Source organism: Rhincodon typus, chromosome 10 (assembly GCF_021869965.1).
Source record: "Rhincodon typus isolate 14 chromosome 10, sRhiTyp1.1, whole genome shotgun sequence".
Lineage (NCBI taxonomy): Eukaryota > Metazoa > Chordata > Chondrichthyes > Orectolobiformes > Rhincodontidae > Rhincodon > Rhincodon typus.
The window spans coordinates 17,250,901-17,272,451 of NC_063341.1; the positions used below are offsets into that span (position 1 = coordinate 17,250,901).

At 41.3% G+C, this 21,551-nt stretch overlaps 1 protein-coding gene and 1 pseudogene across 1 annotated transcript in view; both read right to left on the minus strand.

Moving 5' to 3' along the window:
* Nucleotides 1-21,551, minus strand: part of LOC109929875 (potassium channel subfamily T member 2-like) — a 636,785-nt gene that overhangs the window by 410,941 nt on the left and 204,293 nt on the right. Inside the window, exons 2-3 of the mRNA XM_048602052.1 lie at nucleotides 10,966-11,045; nucleotides 5,958-6,057 (exon numbers count right to left, since the gene is read on the minus strand). Of these exons, the coding sequence (XP_048458009.1) occupies nucleotides 5,958-6,057; nucleotides 10,966-11,045 (180 nt within the window). The remainder of the gene's footprint in view (nucleotides 1-5,957; nucleotides 6,058-10,965; nucleotides 11,046-21,551) is intronic.
* On the minus strand, nucleotides 7,089-10,562 carry LOC109929874 (annotated as a pseudogene).

Sequence of the window (21,551 nt, forward strand, 5' to 3'; positions counted from 1 at the left end):
AGTGTGGAAACAGGCCCTTTGGCCCAACAAGTCCACACAGACCATCAAAACATTGCACCCAGACCCATCCCCCACCTAATCTATACATCCCTCAACACTACGGGCAATTTAACATAGCCAATCCACCTAGCCCACACATCTTTGGACTGTGGGAGGAAACCGGAGCACCCGGAGGAAACCCACACAGACATGGGGAGAATGTGCAAACTCCACACAGACAGTCGCCCGAGGGTGGAATCAAACCCGGGTCCCTGGTGTTGTGAGGCAGCAATGCTAACCACTGAGCCACCGTGCCACTCCTAAGATGATGATGGAGAAACAGACAGGGATATATAGGCTCCCAAGCTCCTGGAAAATTCAGCAAAGCTGCAAGAATTTAGCATCTTCATTTTCTTTTGCAGAGAACGGATCCCTGCACATAAATGCATATATTTTCTGGCAAGCATAAATGAATAATATTACAGTAACTGATTGTGTTGAATTGGTTGTTAGTGTAGTTTGGGGCAGCATGATGACTCAATGGGTTAGCACAGCTACCTCACAGCACCAGGGACTGGGGTTTGATCCCACCCTCGGGTAATTGTCTGTGTGGAGTTTGCACATTCTTCTTGCGTCCGCATGGGTTTCCTCCAGCTACTCTAGTTTCCTCCTACAATCCAAAGATGGGCAGGTTAGGTGGATTGACCAAGCTAAATTATCCTGTAGTGTCCAGGGCTGTTCAAGCGCAGTAATTCACCATGGTAAGTGTGAAGTTACAATAGCGTGGTGGCTGGGTCTGGGCAGGGTGCTCTTTGGAGGGTCAGTGCAGACTTGAATTGCCTCTTTCTGCACTGACATTAAGTTTAAAGTGGCAAAGTGTGAACTGACACAGTTTGAAAGGAACTACGTGGACAGGCAACATAATTGAAGGCGTTGAAGAGCAGACGGACTTGGGTGTGCATATTCACAATCTTTTGAACCTAGTGGGTAAGTTGAGAATACTTCAGAAAGTGTATGGATACTTTCCTTTATCAATAAGGAAATGGATTATAAAAACAAGGAAGTCATGCTAAACCTTTTTACAAACTTTTGGATGGGTGTTGGTTAAAGTACTGTGCACAATTCTAGACACCACACTTTAGGAGGGATGTGAAGGCCTTGGAGAGGTTCAGAGGAGGTTTGCAAAAAGATGTCAAAAGTGAGAGAATTAGTCACATGGGGAAATTTGGATTGTTGTTCTTATAGCCAAGAATGTTAAATGGAGGCCTAAAGGAGATTAAAAATTAATTGAGCTTTGGATAAGGCAAGTAGGGTGAAATTATTTCCTTTGGCAAGTGGATCAGTGAGATGAGGTCATGCATTTAAAATAATTGATGCAAGAAAGAAGTGAATTGTTTTCACACAGAAGACTGTAGCAATCTGGAGTATACTACTTGAAAGGACAGTGGAAGCAGATTCCAGAAGAAATTCTAAAGGCAGTTTGACATGTACTTGAAAGTGATTAATTTGCAGGAAACGTTTGCATGTGGGACTAAATTGGACAGCTCTTTCATAGAGCTGATACAGGCATGACAGCTTGAATGCCCTACTTCAATACTGTACTGTAAAGGTCTATGCTTCCTGAGAAATTGCTGATTCAGAATTTGTCAGGACTGATGGCTATAATTTGATTTCAGAGAACTTGGTGTTGAAACAAAGCTGGCAAAGGGAGGCATTCCTTAAAAAAGAGATAAGTAGGTGAGAGAAGAAACTTCATGAACTAATTTAAAACTCTCTAATTATCAGATATATTACTTTTTGAAGAATTAATTCTGCGAAGTGAGATATCTTGCATTTTGTTCTTAAGAATGAGAAACTTATCTAATGTAGGCATATTTATCTCCCCACCCTTCTGTTAACCTTTATAAAGATTTGCACATTATACAGAAAAGAGAATTAATTATCAATGTATTGTTAAGATCTCTAATGAGAAAGGCAACAAAATAGGAAATTCATCTAAATTACTCAGGGATTTTTTTGTTATTTGACAAGGTGAACTGCAATTTATCACTACCAGGCAAAACTGGGTACATAACAGACATTGAGAATTGGGTATCTTATAAGGGAAGCTAGAAATGCTGTAACCATGAACAGCTACCTTGAAATGTGAAGGGCTACTGCTCTGTATTAGGCAGTGAAACTGAGTACTGAAAGAGAAAATAGTAGCAGAAACTTGAAAATGTTGCAAATACTTAGCTCTGACCTGATCTTTAGAGAAGGAAGTAGAGCTGAAGTTTCAAATTGAGGATCCTTGGCTGAAATTACTTATGAAGGCAACAGGCTTCAAGGAAGGTTTTTAAACTTCCCTGTGGCCTTGTGGCTAGGATTTGACCCTTTTACGGTTGTTTCCTGCTTCCTGGTTAGAGAACGAAGATTTATTACAATGTATGTATTGTTGTGGCTATCATGTTTTTGTGCGCCAGTGGTCCTCAGTTTGAAATCTAACAGCAAGGTCTCCGAAATAACTGCACAGAGGCCGGTATCCCACTACCAAGTCTTCTTTATTTACACATGCACAGTACATGAGCTCTGACCAGCCAGCTCAGAGCCAGTGCCTAGAATGAGGATACTGTCTAAATCTCCTGTTTATATCTGTCAGCCAGGGTTCCCTGATTGGGGTTGTTGACCTGGGCCAATCAAGGAACTCACAGTCAATGAGATCCACCTGGCCCTCATTACACTCTCTACAGCCATGAAGGTTGGTTAGCTCGGGTAGCTAGAGTGAAATGCAGAGCGATGTTACGATGCAGGGCCACTCCCCAATCTGACTGTGATAAGTTCATGGAAACCAGCCTCCTTGCCTTGCCTCATACGTGATGTCGAGTGATGCCCCTCAAATCTTGCCTAATTATTTTAATCTAATGGAGAAATCTTTGCCCAATTGTTTTTCTCTATGCACCTTTGTGGACTGAAGATAATTCTTGTACTATGAAGTGAGGCAGAAAGAAGTGTGGTGTGGGAAAATGAACAAAAAGGAAGGTCTCTACTGCCATGGGTGACAGAAGCAATTGGATATCAAAACCATCAGTAGCTTGAAGCAAAAAGAGATGGTAATAGGGCAAGTAAACAAACAAAAGGTTCTGGAGAAAGTATAAATGTGAAAAGCAGAATTGCCAACAGCTGCTGCCTTAAAAATAGAAGGGTTCAGAGGGTCTGGTCTGAAGTTGCTGAATTGGATGCTTAGGTGGAAGACTGTAAAATATGGAATTAAAAGGTGAGACTATGTCATTACTACAATAGAAAAGACCGAACAGAGTTGTAGAGGAGCAGAAAATTTAAAGAATGGGACCGGAAGCTCAGGATAATAATTGTCGAATGAGCAGAGGTGTTCCGCAAAGCAAAAATCTAGTCTTTGTTTGATATCTGTAATGCAGAGGAGATCACATGATGAACAACATATTCTTCTTTAAACTTTATTCATTTGTGTCAGTGAAACATTGCTCTCACCGTCATGATGGAGATGGAGGGTTTGTCAGAGGGTGATCTGTTGAATGTGGAAGGTGAGGAGATGGCATGCGAGGACAAAAGGCACCTGACTGTAGTTCAGGATTGGTGGTGGAAGGAGTGAGATGGATGTAATTGCAGGCGGGGATTCCTCAGTTGCAGGGAAAGGAATTCCTCAGAATTGGCACCGATATGGAAACTAGCATAGTCAAAATAAATGCAATGGAGGTAGGGACCCTCAGAGAGTGAAATGAGAGTCCTACGAGAAGCAAGGTATGTGGAAGTGTAGGCAATGTTCCGTAGGCATTAGTGAACTATAATGGATAAATGAAATTGAAATACAGTCTTCAATATTGCAAGGCAAGATCAGCTAAGTACCAAGTTATTGTCTTATCAATTTTATTTAAGTGAGTTTTAATTATCAACAGAAGATGAATATCTGGCTTTGTCAATTTGTTCTTGTCAGTCATTGTAAATTGGTTTCTGGTGAGATGATAAAATTGAAACACGAATGAGGAGCGTAATTAGTTCTTCAAGCATTTATGTTTCCACAGTCAAGCTTTTGAGGACAAAGTTTATACTTCCTTCAAAGTCTGATTTTCAAGTTGGCCAGATTCGAGCTCTCCAATTGATGAACGTTAACTGACATTTTAGAAAACAAAGTTCAGCTTCATTCACAGAAATAAGGCCTGCAAGTTTATTCATAGCCAGATTATTAACATATTGCGAAAACATTTTAAAAAGTAAACACATCTATCCATAGTGCACTCTTCAATCTGGAATGCTTCAGACCACTTTTGAATTTTGGAATTTTCTGGATTATAGGATGGTGAAATATCTATTCCCAATATGTGAACTGGAAACACCATAGATAAAACCTTTAAAGCAGTAATAAACATTGTTTTATTTATCCAAATACCACATGGTTCTACTGCTGAACTGCTGTACTGAGAGGGGAAAGATTTGAAAGGGACCCAAGTGGCCACTTTTTCACACAGTGAGTGGTGTGTGTATAGAATGAGCTGCCAGGGGAAGTGGTGGAGGCTGGTATAATTACAACATTTAAAAGGCATACAGATGGGTATATGAATGGGAAGGGTTTAAAGGAGGGTAGGCCAATTGCAGACAAATGGGACTAGATTAATTTAGGATATCTGGTCGGCATGGACGAGTTGGACCGAAAGGTCTGTTTCCATGCTGTACAGCTCTATGACTCTATGATTCTTTCTATGCATACCGGAGTATTCAGCAAATGCTACCAAATTGCAATATCACATCCTTGACTGTAGAGAGGCTTTTTGGTTTACTCAGTTGATTACAGATTGTGCCCTGCCTATTCTAAGCACCTAGACAACAAACAACAACTAACTTAAGATAATCAGTCAAGTTCATTTACGTTTGCTGGGAGAAACATCATTTATGTACAGTGATCAATACTCTGCAAAACGGAACATGTTCAAGCCTCAGGCTTCTGTTGAATTACCTGAGAGTTGGGAGAGCCTATAACTCCCCACTGCTTTCTTATGGGCATACCCCACCCAGAAGCAACTTGAAGACCAATCTGCACTCTCTTCTATTTTAATATAAATTGCCATGATCGTTTCAAATTTGGCATTTTTGTCTTTGTCCTGATAAGTGCCAGACAAAAAGGTTTGATGATCCCCCTCTTTTTTAGCTGTGTTACCAAGCGACATAAACTCTTATTCAGTGAATGCTAGAAAACTGAAATCAATAAGGACATATACCCAGAAAACACAAAGTAAATATAATGGTAAAACAAGAAATGAGCTGTCAAAACACAGTACAAAATTATTACTGACTAATCAGAACAAGAGATAGTTAAATCGATGTGGATAATAATATTATAGTTCCTGTGGCTAAGTGTATAAATGCTGTTCCCTTTGAAGAGATTGCTGATAGGAGCTTCTTATTCTTTTCCAAACATGAGCAGAAAATGATCCAAACATGCCTGCAATTCCCTGGTGAATTCTACCTACCAAAAAGCTCCACGCCAGAAGTCTGACCATGTACGATTAACCCTCGTAAGTCGCCAACTATAGAGGTCGGTTACTTCTGTTAGTTAGTGGCTAGTGTCTGGTTCACAATCACACTAACTGTGAAGTTTAAGTTTCTCTCCCAGCTGAGGTAGACTTGGGACTTAACTCTTCCCTCCGTCCACGATAGTGAACAGTGGCAAACCATGAGTGCTGAAAATGGCGCAGGGTGAAGTACAGCAGAGACCTGCCTTTGGGAAGGTTTACAGCGTACATAATATGTCTCATACAACATCAAATACAGATTGCTCACTCTATCTATTCTACATATTGCAGAACCTTCAATGTGGTATTCGCCAGAGAGCATAAAATAGCAAGATGGGTTTTGGCTTATTGGGCAACTAATGTCTATAACTGTGATGTTCCACTTGTACAGTTTTGAAACTACGTTGTAATCAAAGACTTGTTTGAGTTCAAAGAAATGATTTTTTTTGTACTTACCATCCATTTCTTTCTCTAGGATCATCAAGTAAGACACGAATAATGTACAATAAGCAGCTGAGGAGCTTGAGAGAAAAGTTGAATAGACGTATTCTTAGGCCTGAAACGATTCAAAAATCTGCAGTCAAATTCAAAAATACACATTCCTCATTTGAATTCATTACTTTTTTTCACTTACTAGACTATAACTAAACTCAATTTGGTGTTCAAACCACAAAGAAAGGTTGATTAAGTTATTTGGCTAAAGGACAGTTAATATATGCAGCAATCTTTATAGTATCATACTAGCACTTGTTTTTCCAAGGATGTTTTACATTAAAAATTCTTAATATAATCATTAGTTAACTGAAAACAAAACACTTGTTCTGTTTTAATCACAGATCAGTAATATGCAATGTAGGTCAGAGTAAGAGATGAAGATGCCTTAATTTCTCTCCAGTTAAACTGTTTAATAACAAAAATAACTTTCCATTATTCTTTCAAAGATTAAAAATGCATCATCTGGGGATGAAATGATCTTCATTTAACATGATCCTTTTACAATATACAAGTTAGGTTACTTCAAGCCAATGCCCCTTAATTTTTTGTGCTTTTAGAAATTTTGAATTTTTATTAAGTAGTTAAACATCCAAATACAATGCAAGCATATGAAACAACTTTGGTTGTTTAGGAGGGGGATCTATTGAAAGGTTAGCACTTCCTCATAATGTAAGGCTAGACAGGTTTAAACAAGAATATACAAATAAGCTAAGACCACTGCATTTTTGCACGACAGCCACGCTGAGTGACATTGTTATTGCTCTTTTGAATGAAAAATATTGAGTGAAGTATTAAAAATGAAGAGCATATTAAAGCCCAAATTGTAATGTTATGTCACAGAGTATAAAACATACAGTCCGTATCAAACACCCAGTTTCAAAACTGATGAAAGATGAAATCACTGTTGTGGGCCAAAACTAATTAACTTGGACACAACATTAAACCTAGTGTACATGGGATAACACTGAGGAGTGCTGTGAAAAGTATCCACTATGATGGTGTCATCTGGGCTTGTGGGCAGGTCAGCTCCAGATCCTAAAGGTGTGAGACCTAACAATTAGGTGCTCCACAAAGTTTCTGTAACAATGTCCATTATATCAACACCAACAAAACTCTGTTAGCAGAGGAGACAACTTTCTTAGAACCCAATGGTAACTGGACATGAATTTTCTTAGTCTCAGGATTGTGGGAAATATCTGTGGTGTAATTACCATAGGCACAGTGACCTGGCTTCTCTCCCAGGCAACACACTATGCCTTATGGCATAGTGCCCACAGGCGGATATTTTCCAATGTTCAATTGAGTCTTCTTGACATGGTAGATAAACTGACCGGTGTGAATACCCTCCATTGCAATGAATAGCTCAGTCTTTCTTTCGAACCAGTAAGGATCTCAGAACACTACCTTTGCTAAAGGAGCACCACCAGCAGGTCATGAATGACATCCTTGACAATACCCTTGACATAGCCATGACATAGCCATGACATTCAGCTAAATCCACAGCTCTCAGCTTTGCAAAACCTTTCCTGTGTTTCACATGAGCTTTGAAGACACAGCCTGCACCCTTTCTCTGGCCTCGAACACATGACCCATTGTGCACCTAGGTGTTAACGTGCAACAAACTAGATCTTATCTACAGGAAGTTCTTCTAGTTGGACTAGGAAGTGCTTTCCTCTAATGACTGCAGACAAAATAGACAAAAAAGCTTAAACAGGATGGTGTTGGTGGAAACCTTCATCATGACAATCAGCTCACACAGTCTCAAGTCAGACTACCTATACAACAAAGCCATCCTCTCAAATCATAAGGACACATACACACCCATCCTCATAAAAGATACATCAAAAGATGGCTAAAAGATTATAAGTTCAACAGACCAAGCAGAAGTAACCAACTATTTCCATTTGAATGCTGTTTAACAATGCTAACTGAAGTGCATTATTTGCAAAAGCAGCAAGATCATTCAGGAATCAAGGAAATAATCCCAAAGGATAAAAACTGTATGTTGCTAGACAACTTCCATTTGAATTTATTGGTGCTATAAGAAAGCAGGACCATCTAATAAAGGCCTTCTAACATGAAAATTCAGGCAGTGGTGAGTAGGCTATCACACAGGCATATTTGTAATTAGACACAAGCATTGCCTTTATCACTTAGCGGAGTTTAAGATGTCTGTAATTCATATTTGCTGGTTACACATTGCACTGTACTTGACACTGATCCCTGCAGTACACTGGCATTGTTCTTTGAACCAAGAAAACAAGTTGAACCAAGAAAATGATGGAATAGTTTAATAAGTTTTAATAGATAAAAGGGAACAATCTCAAGTATGGGAAATCTGAAGTTAAAACAAGATGTTGTAAATGCATAGTTGATCTGAAAGAAAAGATTGCTTAATATTTCAGATAACATTTAATCACAGCAGAGGGAAGCTACCTACAAGAATTGATTAAAATAAATAAAATGAAGAAAGAACAAACAATGGGGATAAAGACTTTGAGTGAGCAAGACAATTTATAAATCAGGCAGATATATAATTTTAACAGCCTGTAAATAACTTTCCATGAAATGGAAAATAAATGAACTTGAGAATAAAAGAACAACATATGGGAGCATGAACTGGCCATAGAGCCATTTGAGGCTGTTCTAACATTCAATAAGAACACGACTGATTGAATCTTGGCCTTAACTCCACTCACCTAACTATTATGCATAATTCTCAGCTCCCCTATAGTTCAAAATTTTATCTATTTCAGACTGGAGTATATTTAATGACTGAACCTCTATGGATTCCTGGGTAGAGATTTACTAAGTGTGCGATTTTCCCTTTGTTTGTTTTAAAAAGTGTGCAGAGGCAAGCATTGTCAATGGCAATTAACATGTCATCCCCACCACTGAGAAAGATCCACCTTTCACACAGCAATCAACTCATTAAGAGCCAGCAAGTGAGCGTGTGCACGTTTCCCAGTCTGTCACAGGCCTTGACACTGGCATTCAGGTCATCAGAGGCTACTGGCCAATCAGAGGCCAGCAGCTTTTGGGTCCTGAAAATTGCTGGTCGAGGCCTTCACCTCAGAGAATCTTATGGTTAGAAGGCATTTTTAAACTTCTTGTTGTGGGGTACTTGCCACAGGGAAGAGTGTTTGGGGAATGTTGGAGTCGAAGGGAAGGGGTAGTTTTCAGAGGCCACCCGATTGTCCCTCATCCATCCTTGGATTGCACCCAAATTGGGGTAATTAGAGCTTCCACCCTCAACTCAGCAGACAGGTGACCCTCTTTATCCAATCAGGAAACTATCCATTTTCATGTGGCCATTCTGAAAGTGACAAATGTCTTACATGATGACTGTGCACACAGGTTGACTGTTGGGGTCGCAATTGACAATCAAGGTGAATTTTGATTTTTCCCCTTTCATCAGGTTAGGTGGGTTTTGGAAAGACACCTGAAACATTCCCTATTTTCAGAGATAACTGTTAAGCAGTTTGATGGCTTCAAGCATCATGATTAGTTGCTGCCGTAGGAGTTAGATACATTTTCAGTGCAAAGATTGACTATAGAATTCTGCCCTGCACAGTCAACATTTAATTGAATGGCTTTATTTTTAAATAAATTCTGACATGTATTGGAGTATTTTTTCATTGGGAGAAGTACTGTAATGTATTCAAGACTATAGAAAAGAGTGCTTGAGGACTGCAATGTTACAAACTAAAGTGATTTAAAAGGCCTTTAAACTTAAAGAAAAAGGGCATACAGCATCCCCTTAAACAAAAAAAAAAGACATTACTCCTGGTCTATTTTGACTGACCACAGCTTTGAAAAAAAAGCCATCTTTTCTCGAAGTTTCAACAGGCTTCTTTGTCTGTGAGTGTAATGGTTTACATTATGAACAAATGATTGAGTGTTAAGAGCTGTAGAAATCTTCTCTCTGCAGGTTGCTGTGTTCACTGTTGAAGATTCGAGAAGTTATTAAATGACTATCTATCTTTGATGTGATTACTGTAAGCAAAGTTCATTAGTTTTTACAAGAATTTGACCACATGAAGGGATATAAGCTTTTATTTGCATTGGGTCAGAATCATTCTTTTAAATATGCATGTGTGTGTTTTGTTATTAACTACTTGAATGGATTTTTAGAGGTGGACTTTTTGATATATCTATTTCAAAAGATTGATATGATTATTACATGTCTCTGAAGTTCTGTACACAGTGGGTTTTGGATGTCTGTCCATGGGAGATAAAGAGGGTTGAGCTAACTCGCTGGGGTTTCCAAAGTCAGGAATTGGCCTAACTTGCATTTCCCATCATTAGGCTAAAATCATATCTTGTTTTACTACTGATGTTAAATCATAAGCAAAGTTGGCTACTAGTTAATCTTATCGGTTACCATCTGACAGGATGTAAAGGAAGCATCACACAGCAAGATCTTGGGGACAAGGTCAGAAAACATTAAAGTCAATAGAGCAACTAAATAATAATCCAAAGAAGGTTGCATATTCACACCTTCCAAAGTTTCTTTTTCTCCTGTCTTGAGCCAAAGTCAGCACAAAGGCATGATTTTAGAGCCATAGAGTCAGACAGACGGAAACAGACCCTTCAGTCCAACTCATTCATGCCGACCAGATATCCTAAATTAATCTAGTCCCATTTGCCAGCATTGAGCTCATATCCTTCAAAACGCTTCCTATTCATCCCATCCAGATGCTGTTTAAATGTTGTAATTGTATCAGCCTCCACCACTTCCTCTGGCAGTTTATTCCATACACGCACCACCCTCTGCATGAAAAAGGTGTCTCTTAGGTCCCTTTTAAATATTTCCCTTCTCACCTTAAACCTATACCCTCTAGTTTGGACTCCCCCATCCTGGGGAAAAGGCCTTGACTATTCACCCTATCCATGTCACTTATGACTTTACAAACCTCTACAACGTCACCCCTTAGCAGAAATGATAGTAATCATGGAAGGTACTTACTTGACCTTTGGTTTTTTATGAAAAACAGCTTGAGACGTTCTTTGAAGGTATTTTCATTCACATAAAATTCAACTTGCACCCTGTGGATGAAGGAAAACATTATAAACAACTTCCAGTTTCTTGGAATTAATCCCTTTCTATTTAAAAAAAAATGATAAAAATAATTATATAAGTAATGTTCACAGATCCATGGTGGGATTTATGATAGTTGAAATAAATAAGTGAATACATTTTAACATGGAGAATGATTTCTGTCTGCACAAATTCCAAACAGTCAATGGTCAAATAGGTTGTATTGTGATCTAATGCAGCAACATCAGCATAGGACATTCTGATTCAGTGACAAATAACAGCATGAAGAACTTAAGGAGGAGTAGGTGCACTGGCCTCTAACAGTTTCTGCTGTAAGACCATGGCTGATCTGACTGTGGCTTTAACTCCACAGTCCTGCCTGCTCATAGCACATTGTACAGGTGTAGCCTTTCATGACTCACTGGGGTAGCGCACTAGAAATCAAGCCTTGTTATTGCTCAGAGACATTGCAAAAGTTAGAGATTAAAATAAATACATTGCTACCCAACTGCATCTGCACACAAGCTCTTAGTTTCAATTTATCAGCAATGCAAACTTCAATTACTGCTTGTTCAAACAGCTTTTTAAACAATGCTTGACGCAAGTGTCAGGTTACTGACTTTGCAAAACATGAAGCAATCCTTTAAAACACTGGTTTAAAAAGAACAGTCCTTCCCTATTTCAGCCCACAATTAAAATAAAAAGACACGGTTATAACAATCCTCAACAACCATGATGAGAGTGTGGCAAGGCAGAAACACCATGCGAGTTAAAGCCACAACTAGCAGCTCAAGTAGATAAGCATAGTAAGCATGTTGTAATGTGTTCCTCATGTTTAATAATAAGAGTAGATGATTCAGTCCCTCAAATAAGTATCACCATTCATTTAGAACTGTAGCATAACTTAATTCAGATAACAACACACTCTGTTTGATATTGGCTGCTGGTTCATGAAAAGAACATAGATTATTTTAGCTAACAAGGGACTATCTCTGAATAGATTATTTTAGCGCTCTTCAAATGCTTATTACACTGAAAACTGTCACAGGGAACAAATGCAACTTACAAGGGAAACTCTCACTGCATCAAGTTCTATTTTTAAAAATTCATAATATATGTATCAAATATAACAGTAACCTTGAAAAAGTTGTATCTATTCTGCTAACTTGGTAGGAACTTTGGTTCATTTATATTCTAATATTGCTATGAATTTAGACTCGGCTCACAAAATATTCACTCCCAACGAGGAATGCAAACTACCTGGGATGTTGTTAAATTAACTGGATTATCAGGCACGTCAGTGTTGTGTTTCTCCCATACCAGATGTGTTTGAGTCCAGGAAATCACCCCACACCTCAGAGAGACACTAATGATTCATGCGCTGTATTGGTTTATGACTGAGGTGCCTGCAGGAGGCTTTGGTGAAACAGGTTTGCTATGACACCCATATGAAGGGAGAAAATTTCTCATTGAAGGTAGTAGATTTGATTTGCAGCTCAGCTGACCAATACTTTTACACGGCCATCTGTAGAAGAGGCCAGAGACCAAGCATCTCTCTCGCTCGCTCTCTTTTTTTCTTCCCCGAAGTGGGAATTTACTGTTCTATCTTGGAATGGATAGTTTGATAGGTCTTGCTTTCTAAAGGTGGGTGCCAGTCACTTTAGTGTTTGCTGACTTGGAAGGCACATTGAACAAGTGTTAAAGTACATATTTTGTTTGCACTATGCCTCGAGGAGTGATAACAAATCATAGAATCCCTATAGTGCAGAAAGAGGCCATTCATCCCATTGAGCCTGCACAGACCATCTGAAAAGTATCCCTCCCTAACCCCGTAACTCCACATTTACCATGGCCAATCTACCTAATCTGCGCATCTTTTGACTGTGGAAGGAAACCAGAGCACCCAGAGCAAACCCACACAGATACAGAGAGTACATGCAAACTCCACACAGACAATCATCATGGCTGGAATCAAACCCAGGTCCCTGGTGCACTGAGGTGGCAGTGCTAACCACTGAGCCACCATGTCACCCATGATCAAATCTCAATTAAAAAGCCATGTCCTATTTTTGCATATACCTTGTGAATCCATTAGTTTACAGCACAGATTAAAATGTCACTAGGTGCTGTTTGCATCATCTTCCAAAGGGTAGGAACAGTTTATCCGACATCTAGTCTAGGATGAGATGTAATTCCCTCCAACTAAACGCTCTAATGACAGAAACCATCTTGGTCCTTGTCATAAACTCCATATCCTTATCACTGATTCCAAACACTTGCAGGCTTCATGACTGATTAGATTATTGAGCCATTTAGAACTTGCCTTATTTATCTACTGAGGTGTCCATTTAATGCCTGTTCTGACAGATCTTAACACCAACTCTTCAATTATTGTCATCTAAAGGTGTCAAAAAGAAAATTAGCATTTGCTAGAAGTGGTTGAAGGCACTAAATGCTGCAAGTTTAACTAGCTCTTTTTAAAAATATCTGAAATAAGTCTTTTTTCTCCCCTTGTCATAGTTATCAACCATGGAAAAATACAAAAATTGAATATTATATCTGTATAGTTCTAGAGCACGAGTAAACATTTAAAACAAAAGTTCTTAGTTTTTCCTTGTCCACTGGTTTAAATGAGAAGAAATATTACTTTGTGGAACCAATTGTGCCTCATTAAATACTTCTTTAAACTTTGATCAAATCAATATTTATGTTGCTTTATAAACTGCTTCTTGGTTAAAAAAAACACTTGAATTGCAAAATGAGGAACTAAAACTGAACAAGTAGTAATTTAGTGCTAACTTGGTGAGAAGTTATTCCATCATCACCTTTCTCACCTACTATTACATTTGCATCTAACATGCTGTTGACTGTTAGTTTTAATACAAGTTGTCCTAGGAATGGAGGCTTAAATCTAGGATTCAATCATCAGAGTTTGCTGAAATTAAAGAATCTTATGGCACAGGATGAGGCCATTCAGCTCTGTACTGGCTGTTAGAAAGAGCTATCCAATTTGTCGCTTTCATCTGCTCTTTCTTTACTTTCCTGCAATAGAGTTAGAGAGATTATTTCCTGCTAGTCCCCACAAAATAGGTTCCCTATGCCAGAGGTAGGCTGAAATGGGAAAATAATTGACTGAAGTTTTTGAGATTTGCAGCTCAGGTTGTGGATGAGGTTGCAAACTTGCTCGCCGAGCCGGTGTGTTTGACTGCAGACGTTTCGTCACCCTGCGAGGTAACTCGTCAGTCCGGTGAAGCCCGGCAAGCAAGTCTGTGAAAAGAATTGATGTTTAAATTTGTCGTGCTTTATTGAAAAGGTATTATGGAATATGCCTTTTCTCAATACAAATATAATACTGACAAGTGAAATCAAATTTTCAAAACAATCAATATTAATGCAAGTTTGCTTCACTCAATTAATTCTGGTTTTGAAGAACTTCTTTAGAGCTCATATTATATCAGACGCTGGAAGATAAACAAAAAGAGAAGTCTCTTATCAGAAGGTTGCAGGGTTGCAATATCATGACTGCTGTCTAGAGTCCAAGAAAGATGGAAGGCTTTTGAAAGTCTCTCATACCCACATAATTCTGGTTCTATATCGTCAATCTCTTCCTACAGATAGATGATATTGCTTCAAAGGCTTAATGCACTATGCAATTTTAAATGTCAAACAAACTTCATAACTGTCATTAGAGGTTGTCAACTTTCTGAATAAAATATTTCTTCAGTAGAAAACTCCCAATTTTTCACCAAAGCACACTCTCTCACTGGGTAAACTTTACCACTGGCAATTAGCAAGGATTGGGAAGGTAATAGGATGTTGGACAGATTCCTACCATGGGCTGAAGTGTTCGCTGAATGGTCAGCTAGTTTATTTCTGTTGCAGCAATCACTCCTGTAATATCCCTAACTACCAATGCTGTAAAACATAACTGGTATTCATCTTTTTTAAATACTCTAAACTTCTATAGAATATACTTTTGTAGGACACTGAGATAATACAAATTGGTTAGAAAGTCAGAGCTTAAGATCAACATGGAGTATTTTTTTCACTACAACACTCATGAATGACTCTGGATTTTCACAAAGTGTTACTTCCCCTAAAAGCCGGTCACTTTAACACAGCGTCTTGCTCAGATGCCCACTTGTCTGTCCTTGGCATACTGCTCCAGCAAATTGCAGCATAAACTGGAGGCGTAACATCTCATCCTCAAAATAGGCGGTTTACAACCTTCTGGGCTCAATATCGAGTTAAACACCTTCAAATTGTGAACACATTCCATCCTTCTTTTAGCTTTGCTTCTTACATTCTCTGTCACCCTCTCTCCCCTTCCTCCACCCCAGTGGGACTCTATTTCCTAGACAGCAAGGTGCAGGGCTGGATGAACACAGCAGGCCAAGCAGCATCATAGGAGCAGAGAGGCTGACGTTTCGGGCCTAGACCCTTCATCAGAAATGGGGGAGGGGAAGGGGGTTCTGAAATAAATAGGGAAAGAGGGGGAGGAGGATAGAAGATGGATAGAGGAGAAGATAGGTGGAGAGGAAACAGACAGGCCGAAGAGGTGGGAATGGAGCCAGTAAAGGTGAGTGTAGGTGGGGTGTTAGGGAGGGAATAGGTCAGTCCAGGGAGGATGGACAGGTCAAGGGGGCGGGATGAGGTTAGTAGGTAGGAGATGGGGGTGCGGCTTGAGGTGGGAGGAAGGGATAGGTGGGAGGAAGGACAGGTTAGGGAGGCGGGGACAAGCTGGACTGGTTTTGGGATGCGGTTGGGGGAGGGGAGATTTTGAAACTTGTGAAATCCACATTGATATCATTGGGCTGCAGAGTTCCCAAGCGGAATATGAGTTGCTATTCCTGCAACCTTCGGGTGGCATCGTTGTGGCACTGCAGGAGGCCCAGGATGGACATGTCATCTGAGGAATGGGAGGGGGAGTTGAAATGGTTCGGGACTGGGAGGTGCAGTTGTTTATTGCAAACCGAGCGTAGGTGTTCTGCAAAGCAGTCCCCGAGCCTCCGCTTGGTTTCCCCGATGTAGAGGAGGCCACAACGGGTACAGCAGATGCAGTACACCACATTGGCAGATGTGCAGGTGTACATCTGCTTAATGTGGAAAGTCTTCTTGGGGCCTGGGATGGGGGTGAGGGAGGAGGTATGGGGGCAGGCGTAGCACTTCCTGCGGTTGCAGGGAAAAGTGCCGGGTGTGGTGGTGGTGGTACGCGAGGACGAGGGGGATTCTTTTTTGGTTGTTGTTGCGGGGACGGGGTATGAGGGATGAGTTGCGGGAAATGTAGGAGACATGGTCGAGGGCATTCTCGACCACTGAGCGGGGGAAGTTGCAGTCCTTGAAAAACGAGGACATCTGAGATGTACAGGAGTGGAATGCCTCATCCTGGGAGCAAATGCGGCAGAGGCAAAGGAATTGGGAATAGGGGATGGCATTTTTGCAGGAAGGTGGGTGGGAGGAGGTGTATTCTAGGTAGCTGTGGGAGTTGGTGGGCTTGAAATGGATATCGGTTTCGAGGTGGTTGCCCGAGATGGAGACAGAGAGGTCCAGGAAGGAGAGAGCGGTATTAGAGATGGTCCAGGTGAACTTAAGGTTGGGGTGGAAGGTGTTGGTGAAGTGGATGAAGTGTTCGAGCTCCTCGTGGGAGCACGAGGCAGTGCCGATACAGTCATCAATGTAATGGAGGAAGAGGTGGGGTTTAGTGCCAGTGTAGGTACGGAAGAGGGATTGTTCCACGTAACCTACAAAGAGGCAAGCATAGCTTGGGCCCATGCGGGTACTCATGGCCACCCCCTTTGTCTGTAGGAAGTGGGAGGAATTGAAAGAGAAGTTGTTGAGGGTGAGGACGAGTTCAGCTAAGCAGATGAGGGTGTCAGTGGAGGGGGACTGGTTGGGCCTGCGGGACAGGAAGAAGCGGAGGGCCTTTAGGCCATCTGTATGGGGAATGCAGGTGTATAGGGACTGGACGTCCATGGTAAAGATGAGGTGTTGGGGATCGGGGAATTGGAAGTCTGGAGGAGGTGGAGGGCGTGGGTGGTGTCACGGACGTAGGTAGGGAGTTCCTGGACCAAGGGGGAGAAAATGGAGTCCAGATAGTTGGAGATAAGTTCGGTGGGGCAGGAGCAGACGGAGACAATGGGTCGACCAGGGCATTCAGGTTTGTGGATTTTGGGAAGGAGATAGAAGCGGGCAGTGTGGGGTTGGGGAACGATAAGGTTGGAGGCCGTGGGTGGGAGGTCACCTGAGGTGATGAGGTTGTGGATGGTTTGGGAGATGATGGTTTGGTGCTCGGGGGTGGGGTCATGATCAAGGGGGCTGTAGGAGGTGGTGTCGGAGAGTTGGCGCCTGGCCTCGGCGATGTAGAGGTCAGTGCGCCATACTACAACTGCGCCTCCCTTGTCCGCGGGTTTTATAGTGAGGTTGGGATTGGAGTGGAGGGAGCGGAGGGCTGCACGTTCTGCGGGGGAGAGGTTGGAGTGTGTGAGAGGGGTGGAGAGGTTGAGGCGATTGATGTCTCGAGATGAAGAGGTCAAGGGAGGGTAGGAGGCCTTGGGGTGGTGTCCAGGAGGAGGGGGTATGTTGGAGGCGGGAGAAAGGGTCAGTACAGGGAGGGTTTGGTTCACGGTTGAAGAAGTAAGCATGGAGGCTCCCCTCCCCCTACCGCATCCCAAAACCAGCCCAGCTTGTCCCCACCTCCCTAACCTGTTCTTCCTCCCACCTATCCCTTCCTCCCACCTCAAGCCGCACCCCCATCTCCTACCTACTAACCTCATCCCGCCCCCTTGACCTGTCCGTCCTCCCTGTACTGACCTATCCCCTCCCTAACTCCCCACCTACACTCACCTTTACTGGCTCCATCCCCGCCTCTTTGACCTGTCTGTTTCCTCTCCACCTATCTTCTCCTCTATCCATCTTCTACCCACCTCCCCCTCTCTCCCTATTTATTTCAGAACCCCCTTCCCCTCCCCCATTTCTGATGAAGGGTCTAGGCCCAAAACGTCAGCCTCTCTGCTCCTATGATGCTGCTTGGCCTGCTGCGTTCATTCAGCTCTGCACCTTGTTGTCTTGGATTCTCCAGCATCTGCAGTTCCTACTATCTCGGACTCTATTTCCTTTCCAGTCTGGCAGGTAGATGCACCGTTGTTCTGTCTTTCTCACAATCCGATCGCTTAATCTGAGCTATCAACATTCTTTTTCCCACAGCACAGCAACCATCCTTGTCAAACTATTGCACAAATGCTGCCCTCTCCACATTTCACTTCAGCTCTAACTAGACTGGAAACACTAGCTTGCTTTTTCTCCATGGATGCTGCATGACCCACCATGATCTCCAGCAACTTTTGTTTTCAGTTCAAAGAACTGCAGATGCTGGAGATCTGAAACAAACAGAAACAGAAACTGCTGGAGAAACTTGGCAGATCTGACAGCATCTGAGAAGAGAAAACAAGAGTTAATGTTTCCACTCCAGTATTCTGCAGAAGGGTCACTAGACTCACAACATTAATTCTTTCACTCTCCACAAATGCTGCCAGACCCAGTGAGTTTCTCCAGCAATTTACGTTTTTGCTTGTTTTATTTTCACTTCCCCTATTGTTTTGGAATACTTTTAAAAAAAAATGCAGTAAGCCAAAAATAGGTTCATGAAAATTAAGAGTGTTATAAAGTATGACTAAAATTACAATAAGGTATTGGAATCACTTCTTAGTTCACATATTTGCGTTTTCAACCTACTCTGCTTCTATTTATTCTTAGTAAATACATGGACTGGTACTAGCAACATCAGCCTTTGTTTTATTTGGTGTTTGCAATACACATTTAACGGCAGAAAGCCACATAATGTGTAAGGAGACAGCACTGAAACTTACTCCTAAAATAATTAGGTTCTGTAAATGTGATTTTACAATATCCCTTTGAAAGCACTTCACTTGCTTTGATGTACTTTGGTAAATTGAAAGCAGATGTTTTGATTTGCTTTTGTAGTAGCTGGCACCATGTTATTAATGTTTGCATTCTATTATATCTGTATGAACAACATCATGAATATCACTTTGATGTATCCTACTTAAGAACACAAGAACATGAGAACAAGAAGCAAATCATACAGCCCCTAGAGCTTGCTCAGTCGTTCAGGAAATACATGACTGATCTGATCTTGACCTCAAATCCATTTTTGCTACCTGTCCCCTATAACCCTCGACTCCCTCATACAGTCCAAAAATCTATCTGTCTCAGCATTGAATATATTCAATAACTTAGCTGCCACTGCTCTCTAGAGTAGGGCAGCCTTCACATCCTTCCCAAAGTGTGGTACAAACAACTGAACACAATACTCCAGTAGAGGCCAAACTAGTGTTGTACACAGAATAATGTAACTCACTTACTTTTGATTGCTTTGCTCCCATTGATAAAGCACAGGATGCCAAGCACTTTATTACTGTATCTTTCCATCTTGCAAGACAATGGCTTGAGCCATGTTAGTTAACTCTGTGTTAAGCACTGGTTAATGGGTCTTAGGAGATCCACTGTCTGCCATATTTATTAGAAAGGAGACTGAGCTGAGACACTGTACAGTTCATTGGCCTCTGTTTTTTCCTGGACACCTCTCGACCAGCTGTGGGTCCCCATCAGTCCCACTTTTCATATTTTGTTACTATTTCCATACCGAAAGAAAACTTTTGGATTTCTTTGTTTTAGCTGTCTGTCTCTTATCCATCTCTCGCTTCACTTTCCTTATTTGTTTTCTCAATATCCCTTGGAACATTTTATCTTAGATCTTGTTCTTAAATGTATTTTTCAAATGACATGAGTTTTTTTTTTGTTTTATCTTATTCGCCGGCTCTTTATCATGTAGGAAGTGCTGGATGTTTTTCCCCTAACTTTCCCCTTTGAGGGAATATATCTTGACTATTTTTAAATTATAATTTCTTTGAAAGGCAGCCCCCTGTTCAAGAAGGAAGAAAAACATGGCACAAGGTTACCTCTATTCCATGACAATTCATATATTTGTCAAGATGCATCTTAAATGTTGCTATTGTGTCTGCCTCCACCATCTCCAATGGCAGTACACTCCAGGCACTTACCACCCACTGTGTAAAAAACATTCTGCTTCTCACATCTCCTTTGAACTTACCCCCTTTTACCTTAAATCTATGCCCCAGTTATTGACATTTCTACACTGGGAAAAAGACTATGACTATCCATCCTATCCATGCCTCTCATCATCTTGTAAATTCCTACAAGGTCACCCCTCGTCATCCGACGTTCAAGTGAAAACAAACCAAGTTTGTCCAATCTTTCCTCATAGCTAATGCCCTCTGAACCAGGCAACATCCTGATAAACTGTTTCTGTACCCTTTCCAAAGCCTACAAATCCTCCTGGTAACATGGCTTTCAGAACTGTACACAATATTCCAAATGTAGCCTAAAGTTCTATACAGCTGCAACATGACTTGCCAACTTTTATACTCTGCGCCCTGACTGCTGAAAGCAAGCATACCATATGCCTTCTAGACCACCTTATCTACTTGTGTTGCCACTCTCAGGGAACTGTGGACCTATACTCCTAGATCCTTCTGAATGTTGATGTTCTTAAGAATTCTGCCATTCACTGTATACTTCTCTCCTGCATCAAATCTTCCAAAATGCATCACCTTGCATTGGTCCATATTAAACTCCACCTGCTATTGCTCCCCCAAATCTCCTGCTCATCAATATTCTGCTGTATCCTCTCACAATCCTCCTCACTCTCCACAGCTGTGCAGTCTTTTTGTCATCCACAAACTTAATAATCGGGCCACCTGCATTCTCCTCCAAATCATTTATATATATTACAAACAACAGGGGTCCCAACACTGATCCCTGCAGAATAGCACTGGTCACAGATCTCCAGTCAGAAATACACCCTTTCACTGCTACTGTCTATCTTCTATGATTCAATAGTTCTGAGATCTTACCAGGTCACCATGGATCCCATGTGATTCACCTTCTGTATCAGCCTGTCATGACGGTCCTTGTCAAAAGCCTTGCTAAAGTCCATATAGACATCATCTACTGCCCTGTCCTCAATCATCTTTGTTACTTCCTCAAAAAACTCAATCACATTTGTGAGACACTACCTTTCCCACACAAAGCCAAGCTGTCAATTGCTAATAGATCACTATTTTTCCAAATGTGATTAAATTCAATCCCTAAGTATCTTCTTCAATAATTTCCCTACCACTAAAGGGAGGCTCACTGGCCTGTAATTTAATAAATTATCCTATGGCCCTTCTTACGTTGGCTATTCTTCAGTCCTCTGGGACCTCTCCTGTGTCTGAAGAGGATACAAGGACTTCATAGAAGACCTACCTCCCTCAGCATTCTGGGATAGCTGCCATCAGGTCCCGGGGATTCGTCTATCTTAATGCTTTCCAAAACACCCAACACTTCCTAGACAACAAGGTGCAGGGCTGGATGAACACAGCAGGCCAAGCAGCATCATAGGAGCAGAGAGGCTGACGTTTCGGGCCTAGGGG